Genomic DNA, 12780 nt, shown 5'->3' on the forward strand with positions numbered 1-12780 from the left:
TTTGTGCTTCAACGGGTCATCTTGACCATGCCTAAATGCATAAATGTATTGAGCCATTTGATTGGCTGATTTGATATTTGTGCTAATGAGCAGTTGACCCAACTGTATCAACATTCAAACATTTAGCAACTTTGTTTTTAGACATTTCCTATATCTACTACCTTTGTGTCTTGCAAAGTAGCGTCCCAAGACAATGAGTAGACAGAGCATAGCGAACACGACCACAGCCACCACTCCTCCGATAACTGCATGGTCCACTGTTCTGGGTGCTCCTTCTCCGGCTCGTGAATCTGAACGGGAAGAAAAAACAAAATCAGTAACAGTGCTACTAAAACTTCTCCTGACATTGAGAGACTAGCGATCAGCCACCAAATCCCTACCACACAGTCTGAGAGTTAAAGTGATAGAAATGAAGATTATATTTAATACAAGGCATTTAGATAGAGGAACTTTAGAGCAGCAATGCCTAAGATGCACTGCTTTAACAAAACCGAAGATTTGGACTTAACCCATACACTCCAGTAAATCCAGAGCTGCCTGGTTGACTGTCATGACTGTCGCTCTTGTGTTTCAAAAGAAATGAATTTAATACTGCTTTACTCTTCCTGAACGAGCTCAGTGGAAGAAATAAACACATGCAGACACAGATGTCAGCAGTCCTGCGCAGAAATTTAACGTATGTGTTTTTTGGTGGAAAAACATGTTGACACAGGTCCTTTCGTAATCATATGGAGGTCCAGAGGGTGTACTAAGAAGCAAGTTTGACATAGCAAGTGTTTCTTTGTGTTAGCTCAGTCAGACATAATGGGTATCACAAGGGTGGTTATCAACTTCCTTTGTTAAAGCAGGCTTTCTGCTTCAGGCTCTGCACGCGCTCACATAAAAGGGGGGCGTTTGACGCGTTCGACATTTCTTCTAAATGGACCGATCAAGACCGACCAGCTTCAGTAAGAAGGAACAGTACAGACAGAGTTATGAAGAATATTAAAAAGTTGTTACTGAAAAGCAACAATGGTGCTGCAAATAAGGAGAGATCGTTCATTTTGTAAAATCACAGGTTAACATATATATATTAATACTTAGTGTACACTTACTGACATTTATTCAACTTTACAACTGTACTCAAAAAGGGTGTGATCCCTTCAATGCAGGGAAAATCAAGGAAGCCAATTCAGTTTTTGACCAAATCAACTTACTACACTGATTCGTTCAGCGATCACACACACATATGGCTCAGTAAGCTACATGTTTAGATATTGACAGGATAAGAAATGGTAAAATGTGATTCTTACAGGTGAGCTGTTCAGGGCCAGGATGCATGTTTAGCTTGTGACACATACAACATACCACGCTTCGATCCTATGTTAACAACACCAAAGTCACAATTATACCACAATTTTTCCTCACTGTACTCAAACTATGTGTCCAAACCTCATCAGCAGTTTCAGTTTTTAACTAGTGATCTTAATGCCTCTTTTATGTCGTTTGTTTTTCATTAGTATGCTGAGCTCTTTATCTTAAGTAGAATTTCGCTGCATGTATAGTAAGACCTCTGAAGTCATGGTCACGATATGTGATAACCCTATATTTTAAATAATAAATAGCTAAAAATGAGTTAATAAATAGTTTTTAGAACTTTTTTGTTCTAATTACCAAGACTTGCAAGAACAATTGATTGCCTAGGGTTGGACTTGGTTATAACCAAAGGGTTAATATAGTGACACACATCACGCGTTACGCTGTGCAATTTGTGTTGTTTTGATTGCTCCATAGTTGCTCTCCCACAAGACAAAGAAGGACTTTTTTCTTTTCCTGAGTTCAGTCTGGCTCCTTTGTCTCTTGCTGACATTTTAATAACCACTGTACGAAATTGCCACAACAATAACTGTTTGGATTGCAATCAAGAATTGATTAAGAATAACCATAGTCATACCAAACGAGAAATTATTCAGTATTGTACCTTTCATTAAGAATCTACTCGCCACGGCTTGTGTATCGTTGTGAGGTTTCATGATTAGAAAAATAAGTCTTTAAAATGTTTTTTTGTATGCAACCGTGCCTAAACAAAACAAACTTTCACAAATTATTAACACAGTGGGGATAGTTAATCAAGTTTCAGAGCAGGAGTTGGGTTAAAAAACAACACAAAAAACATCTGTGACTGGACAACAGTCCCCTAAAGTCCTTGGTTGCAATGCTGTGTGAAAGCTATTGATCATGTGTAGGGATCCATGACAACCCCAAGTTAATATCCATTTGCCGACGTGATTGGTCCTTCATGGGACAAAGCATGAGGACATTTCTTTCCCCACATTATGCCCCAGGAAGGTGAACGGCTGCTGGAGAGAAGATTCACATGGCTGAACGCTGCACTGAGATGTGACCTGGGCTTCATTGTGTATTCATGAAGCACATTTGTATTCAACATAATATACATGTACAGGTACATTTACGTGCTTTTAGCTTATTTTGATACCATTACACCAACCTTCATTTCCACACTAATGCTTTCTTTTCTTTCTTTCTTTCTTTTTTTACTGAAAATATTTACAGAAGCCTGGAAACTGAACAACGTCCAGTTCTTAGCATTCAGTTCACACATGGAGCAGACCTTCAGCCCCACCATCCATTAGCTGAAGTAACTCACTAAAAACCCCTCCACATGCTTCTCCAGCCTAGTTCTACACGGGGGATTTGCTGAGTGAGCTCCAGAAAACAGAAAGAGCCAGGCTGCAATTGATTAACGAATAACAGAAACAGAGAGAGAAACATCATGGATACCATCCCTACACACCTGCATTACCCAACCTGAAGGAATGGAGTCGGGAGTGGGGAGGGCAGCGCAGTGCTACCTGTCAAACTCAACAAAACATTACCTGATAGATCTAATAGGTTATTTTGACTTCAGATTTTCTTTTTTAGTGCTGGGCAGATTCAATTAAACTGAGCAGGAATCCTTCTGACATCCAATTCGCTCTTGTCAGGCTGCAAGAGCTTTGCTTTAACACACTTTCCTATTACGATGTTAATGTGGACTTTGGCTTTCGGGGAGGGGAGATTACGTGTGTGCGGCGTGGTCAGGGTGGTGGAGGTGGATCGGACGGTTGCAGAGGATCAGTCCTGATTGTCTATATCAAACTTTCCTCCTTTAAATTAATTTAAGATGAAAGGAAGGCAGAGAACATCAAAGTCTCCACAAGTCTTTGCATAATATTATGTTGCTATTTAGAATAATAAGCCCTGCCTTATGGATTTACATGCATAAGATGAAGTCTTTTTCCTTGTAGGAGGGATATGTGTAAACTGTGGTCTTGCACTAGAAGGAAGATTTGGGCTTATAAAACAGCACTGCCTTTAATTTATTAGAGCGGGCATTCTGTTAATATGTGTGTCTTGCAGTATCTCATTTAAACCCAGGCCGTACCGAATAAATCAGTCTGTGCCGACAAGAGCAACTTGTCTGCGATTTTTTTGCAGTAGGAGACTTTACAAAACTAGTTGCCAAACAGTTGTATTCTGGTAGTATTGCTATATCAAAGCAAGGTCTCCAAGCATCTATGCCATTTTGCAGTTAAGTTTCAACCCTGCAGTAATTGTGCCACTTTGTTGAGAAATTTATGTTAATGTAACGTTTAATTCTGTGTCATGTCAATGACTGTGTCTTTCACTAGCCTGGCCCACGTCCTGATTTTATGTTTGACAGCTTTTTAGTAGGTAAAGGTGAATGGCTTGGACATGAATTGAGCTGCAGTTTGGGGAAGGCCTCGAAGCGGATTGGCGGTGGCTACCGGGCCGCGAAGAAGATAATTGAAGAAGATAAAGAATTGAAAAGGCAAAGGAGGGTGGGGCACATAAACGGGAATGACCACTTGTAGGACTGAGGGAACCTATATACTGTAGATGAGAACCAAAAGGAGCGTGTTTGGAGGCGTGGTCCCGCTCCTGAAATTCCGATACTTAATCTCCAAATAGAAGTTAATCACGGCATCATCACAAAGAGATCGTGTGCCATCTTTATCCCATTCAGCTGCAAATTCAGCTGCAAACTGATAGCAGACTAACTCCACCCAATTGCTGTTTTATCGCCATCTTGATACATTAAAGTTGCCAAAAAGGCAAAAAATTGAGTTCTCAAAGATCTGGTGTCTGTCTTTAAAGCAACCATTTCAAGAGCAATGACAGTGCAAGCTCATTGCACACATCTGCAGTAATTTCGGTTGTGCTATGACACAGCACAATGGGTTTTGGTTCGTTTTACCTTCTAGTTTTTCCCTATTTGGCTATCTTCAGCCCTGTCCTCATTATTTTCTTTTCTGTTTAACTGCTTCCCCAACCCCAATTACCCCTGTGATTGGCTATATAGTCTTGTCTTCCCCTGTGTTGGATAGCATGTTTTGTCACGTGGATTCTTCTTGTTCCCTTTGCTTCTTTGTGCATGCCTGGACTTCTGGATTTATACCTTTCCTTTTACTCAACCCTGAGGAATGTTTTCATCAGCTATTAAACTTGCTTTTTGTTGAATTATTCAGTCTCCAGTGTCCTGCATTTGAGTCCACTCATCCGTGAATCATAACAGTCGCAGCAGCATTAAGTTCTTGGTAGAATGACAAAGCCAACAATTTCTGTCTTAATCAAACCAAAAAAGCAGAAAAATGTTCTGCTTTTAATGAGGCCTGTTTGCAAGCCAAAACTGTGTTAAAGTGCTGTCAATTTCTGCAAGCACTCAGTCCCAGTCATACCATACAAAGCAATTTGCATGTCATACCAGTGAGTATCACTTATGAGCAATTACTGTCACCCAGTAAAATACAGTACATTTGCGTTATTATCTCACATTGGAAGTCAAACTTTAAATTGCACGGATCATTGTTTTAGCAATCAAAGGAGTGCAAATTCAAAACAATTTCAAGTTTTGCCTTTCCATAAAAGTCACTTCTGTCATGAATAAATAGCATCTGAGAGCCACATCAAAATGGGAATTGTGACAGTCTATTCCCTGTAGCTGCAGCACTTTGTATTAATTACAAAACAAGATAGAAACAAAAGCATAGTTACAGTAAGCACTTCCACAAACAATAATATCCCAAAGCAACCCCAGCCATTTATAAAATCATATTAAAGAGCCAGCTCTCAAGTCAACCAAAGTTCATCAAAAATCCAGTCATAGTAATGCCTCGAGGGCCAGTGCTCAAGATAAGGTTTAAATCCTGTATTTCCCTGCAACTTATACTTCTACTACATATGTGCCGCTTAAACAATGCTATAGCTTCAGCAGCATCCATCCATCCATCCATCCATCCATCCATCCATCCATCCATCCATCCATCCATCATCTTCTGCTTATCCAGTTCAGTTTCTCTTTCTGCCTTAGCCTTGTAACGAACTGGCCACTTGTCAGTAAAGAAATATGCAGAACAAAGAAATATAAAGTACACCTACTCATATCTTAACAAACAGCCATAAAACAGAGACATATGGCTGTCACCAACACAGCTGGCTCTTTGTCTGTGCAGATGAAACAATTGCAGTCTTTGCCTTTATAAAATTCTTGTTTACTTATCGATTAAACAATCTTTGAGTGTCATGTCTCTCTCTTCTAATGCCTCTGATCCATTAGATATATATTGCTGGGGTTACAACTGAAAACAGTGTTCAAATTTCCCACACAAGATAGCCATTAACACAGAGATGGTTGTTCCTTTCTATGGTTTTGATACCAGGAAAAAAACTCTTATTAGATGATTCTACAATAAAAATACATTGAGAGAAAAGGTTAGGGAGTCAGAAGCGAACTCAGCTGCTGTCCTTCAGTTTAGCTCCTATACTGCAGCAGCACCACTAATAAAACCTGCAGAATCTTTTAAATCACTGGTGAAGCTGTCTAGTGTGTTGATGAGGCCAAATGGGTTATTAAAGGGTTTAATGTAGCTTTACTTGGTTGCTGCAGCACATTCTGAAAAAGAAACATTCATCTCAGAACGGAACAGCCAGCAGAGCCACCAAACATCATGGGGAAAAAGCTGGAGTACTACTTTATGTTTAGAGGTTATGTACTGTGCTGTCACTTCAGAATATAATTATGAATGGTTCATCGAGGATGGTTTATCAAACAAGGTGTCCGAAGGGCTAAACCGAGAATGCAACTGTCAATCAAGCGTGGTCATTTTAGAAACATCCACCTTATTTGGAGATGTGAACTATCTCATTTCATAGGGCGTGTTGACAGAGGCTTGATTTGAGACAGAGGAGATCTCCTAATTGGATCTTCTAATCTGCTAATTAAGCATTAGTGATTTCACTGGTGTGCCCATACTGCTTGTAGATAGAGGGGCAATCAGAATAACAGCAGTGCTATGTGGGTGGGGTGTCATAAGAGCACATTGGCTTGTCAAGATCCACTTCCATTGCCAACAACACTCTCGGTTAAAGAGTGAATGTAATTAAAGTCCCAATGAACCCATTCATTGAACCTATTTAAAAATGTCAGTTAAATCCTTTGCCTCTCGGGTAGCGAACCACACTGCTTACATACAGAGTGACTTGGCCTAAGATTTATTGAGTCTTTTTCGAAATGTCAAAAAAAGGGGTGTCATTTTAAAAAGACAGCAGCACCATTAGAAATACAGAGTAGAAAAAGAAAGTAGCTACGGGGTCGTGTAAAGTTGAAATTGAAATGATTATTAAGACTGTCATGAAGTTTTTCTGACGTTTGATTTTAGCAACGATTCGGAGACTTCTTTGGCTTTAATGACCTCGGCTGACTCTGCAGCATGTTTGTGATTCAAAAGTCCTCATTACTTTTGATGTATGCTATAGTAAATGAAAAAAAAACCTAAAAGACTGCTGGAGGAGCTAAACCGCATATATTGTGATGTTCAAAGAGTACTTCAACAAAGTTAGAAGGCTTGTCGGCAAGTTTGAAAGACACAGAAATAAAAATACAATGGTCAAAATCGACACAGCAGAGCCTGAGATATCCTGACTTTTATTCCTTTGTATGGGCAGGAATCCAAAGATAATGGATCGAACACACCTACAATATAACCTTTATATTTTCATTTATTCCACTACCAACTGAAAAGCCTGATGGCACTCCCAGGGACATTACCTATTCCACACCGACATAATGGACAGAAGAAATGTTCTGATGCCTACTGGTGTAGGCAGCACATTTCAGACAAAGATCTTTTCTGCTATTCAAATTTCTTGAATAGCACCATCACTCTCACTATTTTACTGGCAAAGGGATCTGAGGGAACACTGTAGTGATGAACACTTGACAATAGAAGCAAAGTCTATAAAAGTTGGGCCAGTACCACAAAAAAGATAACTCCACCCTCGAGATGAAGACATCTCGAGGGCATTGCACACTGGCTGGGTATAACCTCATTCAAAAGAAAAGTGCCTATTTCTTTCTAGTAGCCCTTTTCTAGCCCAAATAGAACTGTTTTCCTTATTTCTACCAAAATAAAAGACAGGTGCCAAAAAGATGGCACACAGAGTTCTGGCTGACTGGAGATGGCTCGGACCTGGCTTATCAAAGAAAAAGAAGCGGCTACAGCTGTTCAAAATCCCATAAGGCTGGCCGCCATGATAGACGATTGGCAGGGCTGCGAGTACTCAGGCTGTGTTTTGAATGCACTATGGATAAGATCTTGGAGAAGAAGAATGGGAATTGAGAGAATTGGTGACCAGTGATGGACATTAGACCAACTGTAAAGATCTGATGCAGTTGTTCGCACTAAACCCAAACATTCGCCATCTTCACTTATGTGGCTATCCCACTGGCGCCAGCTGAAGGCCTGCCAAGGTCGAAGCTGACTGGAAGAACAAAAATTCTCCATGATAACAGGATTGTTGACAGAATTCTTTGTCCCTCCTTCAAGGCCACCTGGGTCCACTGGAGACTGTTGACCTTCGCTTAATTGGGCGTGGTGACACTTAACTGGGATACACACACACACACACACACACACACACACACACACACACACACACGTACACTGATATGCCCTCACTATCACCCTCCCTACCGCGAATCCAACGCCTCCTCCCATGCTTACCTCCCATCCGATGTGGACACCGGATCAGCTGGAGGCGCAATCGAAGATTGCAGCGGTCCCAGATCAGCTGTACACACTGGAATACTTCTCCCATGTTGCTTGTCTGTGTTTTATTGTGCTATGGTGTGTTGATATCTGTGCATTCCTGTATTATCCTTTTGTGTTACACATTTCGATGTTTTTTTCCCGCTACCTAGCCTGACCTGTCTCCCCAATGTGATGTTTGTGTATTGTATGTACGGTCGGCAAGGTCTGTCATCTCGGTTGTGGGCAACTGCAACTGACAAATAAAGGCATACATTCAGATTCCAGCAAGAACCTCCAAGAACTGACACAAAAAATTCCAAAATTTTTCCATAAATAGTGAAGTAGCTGCTGACACACATGTTCAGCATCCTATATAGGGACATAACCTGAACACAGCCAGTTGGGCCAAGTCCTCTTTTGCACAGAAGAGTTGTGCTCATTGCTGCAAACTGTCTCAGATCGATTGCAGTGTGTTGGAAACATGCCTTTATTTATAAATGGTGATTATCTGCAAACATTCAGTAATCTCGCTGAGAGTGATTGCAGTCTTTCTGAGTTGCACTGAGACTGTTTGGAGACAAGTTGCCTCCCACCAGGTGACTGGTGGTAGTTTGTCATTGTAACTACTTGCAATTGGTCGGTGCAAGCAAAAGAAATTCAGTGCAAACACCGACTTTTCCTACTTGCAAGCAGGTTGCCCTGCACTATCTTGAAACCGGCACTGTGAGATGTGTCACTGTCTGTTCCATTCTATCAGGATACAAGCTGCGACACTTCTCAAGAGCCATCATTTTATCACAGATTTGCACATTCCTGCTCAGGTATCTTTGACAAAGTGTGCACTATAGCCATCGGATGACAGAACACTGCACTGAGATAGTATTTGCTTCACTAGTCACAATGCAGATGTTGAACAAGTACCTATGCAAAGAATTCAGAAAAAAATACACATACTACAACATGGCAAATGTTGTCCAACCAGCATGTAACCAGGTATTCTACTTTTGTGCCTTTTTGTCTCTGATCTCACATGCTGATATAACTTCAGGCAACAGGCAACTTTCCTGCCTTCGCTTCTAAACAGTGGCAGAATGGTACACTCACATAGTAGTGGTTGTGACACCTGTCATCAAAGGGGCTGTGTTGTGGACAAAAAGCTGAAATTGGAATTTGCCAGTAATCGAAACTAAACTACCCAACCATGACAGGGTTTCTGGTACTGCTGCCATCAGGACCTAAAAACACAAACAACTTCCAGACGAATCACACAAGTGCACAGGCAGGTTACAAAGCTTTCAAATTTGTCCTTTGGAAGTCAAAAACATATTATTTCTACACTCAGCTGCACCTGATGCTGCTCAACTGCGTCGTGCAGTTTCCAGAAATCAAGTCCGAACATCGTTTTATAGTTTTTAAATAAAAGACAAAGACAAAGCAAACGATAGTGCAATTTATTTTCTTTAATTTCTTTTGACTGAAAGGTGCAATTAGTAGTTATACTGGGGCGTTATCTGCTGAAAATAACACACTCCCACTGTTCAATTTAAAGTCCCTTTCTTGGCACACACTTCTAGGCGCAATTCTAAAATAGAAAGCTCAAACCTATCTGAAAAAGAAATTTGCTTAATGTTTAAACAGAGACTAAATATCATCTAATTTACACCTAGGGTAGAGATGTGCGTGGGAGAGTAAAATGAAACAAAAGAAGCTGGTATTCCTTTTTCGTGGTGTTTCTTGTGTAATGTAAACCTTTGTCTGTGTAATGAATTCCATTTTCTGTGTCAAACAATATCGTCTCGAGAAGGACAGGAAATGTTCCAAATACTTGCAAAAATAAGCCAACAGTGCATTATCTCCTTAGAAACCTTGCACCTTTTTTTTTATCTGATGGAGCTATTCATCATTTATCTAATCATGGCCAGTCTTCATCCAAAATGTAATATAATTATGGTCTATAACTGTTCTCAGGATATTAAGCTGTATCTAGGCCACGGCTAGCTCAATAAACACCTTCTAATAATGGCTTTTAGTGGTCTCAGGAGTGACTTATTCTAACACAGTGAGGACTCTCTATGGCTCCCAAGGCCACACGAGTTTGCAGCTTGTTGCAGAGATGCACATCAGTCCTTTTAATGGGGACACTGTTTTTTTTTTGGGGTTTTTTGGGGGGGGGGCTGGTAGAGCTTCTTTCCAACCAGCAGACTGCTTGTTCTTCTTTCACACGAGATTATCAAACTCCCCCCTGCCCCGCCAAACCTCCGCCAACACTCTCCTCCCACCCCGCTGTCACTGAGCGGCCTCCAGCCTCGGCCATTCCAACGACTGTTGAAAAGCTCATGAAGAGTTATGCTTGTGGTTGAAAGGTGGCCAGAAGCCTGGTCTGTGCACATAAACTCGTGTTTGATGTATTTTTTAGAACTTCACATCTACTGAATTAAAAAACATCTCTGACTTTGTCAGAGATAAGGTCAAAATAACTCAATGATATGTTTATGATAAAGAAAATGCCAAAAAAACAAGCAACAAAAGGGAAAAAAACAGCGTAAATGATCCAAAGAGAAAACTCTTGTCAAGGTCAAATTCACAGAAATAGCAGGTCTTGAAATAAATGGACCGCTGAAGTCAAGTCCTGTGTCTCCTCTGCTCTTGGCATATTGATAATAACAACAGAAGAGACTCTGTGTATCCTGGTGTTGTGAGACAGAATAGTATCAGTGAAATGACATCGGGGGCTTTGTGTGGATCTGTGTACACAGCAGACAGAGCCCTGGGTGAAGGAACTGTGCCAAGAAAATGAAGGGCTAATCCTAGAAAAGAAGCCAAGACAATGGCTACATTTACATACATGCAGTAAACAGACTCTAGTACATTCTCTGGTCAAGGTTGTACTGAGAAATGAGGGGTTTACATAAATCCCTCATAGCTTACCTCATTGACTCTACATTTCAAAAAAATGAAAATAAAATAAGGACAGTTCTTTAAAAAATTGAAAGAAAAAAGTTTGAGGTTCTTTTCAAAAGCCAAAACTCATCAGTGCATTTGCTGGTAATGTTTGGTTGGCTAAAAGTTATTCAAACATGCATAAAATGCATGTTGTGCACAGCGCTGCAGAATCAAGAGACAAAATCACAAGACTTTGGGTAAAGATGGATGCCAAGCAATGTATTTCTTTGTTATCACGGTCCCTAATGCGTGCTTCGTGATGCTGTTATGGATGTCTTTGAGGAGCAATGTTGTGGCACAATCTCTGTGAGGTGTAGCAACGCCGACAAAAACCTGCCATGATAATAAAATCCTTTAGCAAGGCTGAGTGTATGGTGTCGGCCTCTAATCCAAGCCTCACCTCAAAGGAAATTCAGACCGGCTTACATGCATGGATGGTGTTAGGAAAAAGAGAATGAAAATGTGCTGCATTTCACACACAGTGCAGCTCACACTGTAGCCAGAAATTGTATCAGTGCTGCTCAAAGTGAGTAAAGCCAGTGGCAAGGGATAATCTCAGATACTGGGGTTGTCTAATTTGCATAAAATACTAAGATTGCAACCTGTTCTCACTCTGAACCGGTCACATATACAGTGGGGCAAAAAAGTATTTAGTCAGCCACCGATTGTGCAAGTTCCCCCACCTAAAATGATGACAGAGGTCAGTAATTTGCACCAGAGGTACACTTCAACTGTGAGAGACAGAATGTGAAAAAAAAATCCATGAATCCACATGGTAGGATTTGTAAAGAATTTATTCGTAAATCAGGGTGGAAAATAAGTATTTGGTCAATAACAAAAATACAACTCAATACTTTGTAACATAACCTTTGTTGGCAATAACAGAGGTCAAACGTTTACTATAGGTCTTTACCAGGTTTGCACACACAGTAGCTGGTATTTTGGCCCATTCCTCCATGCAGATCTTCTCGAGAGCAGTGATGTTTTGGGGCTGTCGCCGAGCAACACGGACTTTCAACTCCCGCCACAGATTTTCTATGGGGTTGAGGTCTGGAGACTGGCTAGGCCACTCCAGGACTTTCAAATGCTTCTTACGGAGCCACTCCTTTGTTGCCCGGGCGGTGTGTTTTGGATCATTGTCATGTTGGAAGACCCAGCCTCGTTTCATCTTCAAAGTTCTCACTGATGGAAGGAGGTTTTGGCTCAAAATCTCACGATACATGGCCCCATTCATTCTGTCCTTAACACGGATCAGTCGTCCTGTCCCCTTGGCAGAAAAACAGCCCCATAGCATGATGTTTCCACCCCCATGCTTCACAGTAGGTATGGTGTTCTTGGGATGCAACTCAGTATTCTTCTTCCTCCAAACACGACGAGTTGAGTTTATACCAAAAAGTTCTACTTTGGTTTCATCTGACCACATGACATTCTCCCAATCCTCTGCTGTATCATCCATGTGCTCTCTGGCAAACTTCAGACGGGCCTGGACATGCACTGGCTTCAGCAGCGGAACACGTCTGGCACTGCGGGATTTGATTCCCTGCCGTTGTAGTGTGTTACTGATGGTGACCTTTGTTACTTTGGTCCCAGCTCTCTGCAGGTCATTCACCAGGTCCCCCCGTGTGGTTCTGGGATCTTTGCTCACCGTTCTCATGATCATTTTGACCCCACGGGATGAGATCTTGCGTGGAGCCCCAGATCGAGGGAGATTATCAGTGGTCTTGTATGTCTTCCATTTTCTGATGAT

At 41.2% G+C, this 12780-nt stretch overlaps 1 protein-coding gene across 7 annotated transcripts in view; it reads right to left on the bottom strand.

Annotated features, from left to right (window-relative positions):
* The window catches only part of cadm1a (cell adhesion molecule 1a), a 467380-nt gene that overhangs the window by 12540 nt on the left and 442060 nt on the right, over positions 1-12780 (bottom strand). For all 7 annotated transcript variants that reach the window (XM_042218278.1, XM_042218280.1, XM_042218279.1 and 4 more), the window contains one exon: positions 162-290. In XM_042218278.1, coding sequence (XP_042074212.1) covers positions 162-290 — 129 coding nt within the window. The remainder of the gene's footprint in view (positions 1-161; positions 291-12780) is intronic.

Source organism: Haplochromis burtoni, unplaced genomic scaffold (assembly GCF_018398535.1).
Source record: "Haplochromis burtoni strain Fernald_Lab_line unplaced genomic scaffold, NCSU_Asbu1 Contig_17, whole genome shotgun sequence".
NCBI lineage: Eukaryota > Metazoa > Chordata > Actinopteri > Cichliformes > Cichlidae > Haplochromis > Haplochromis burtoni.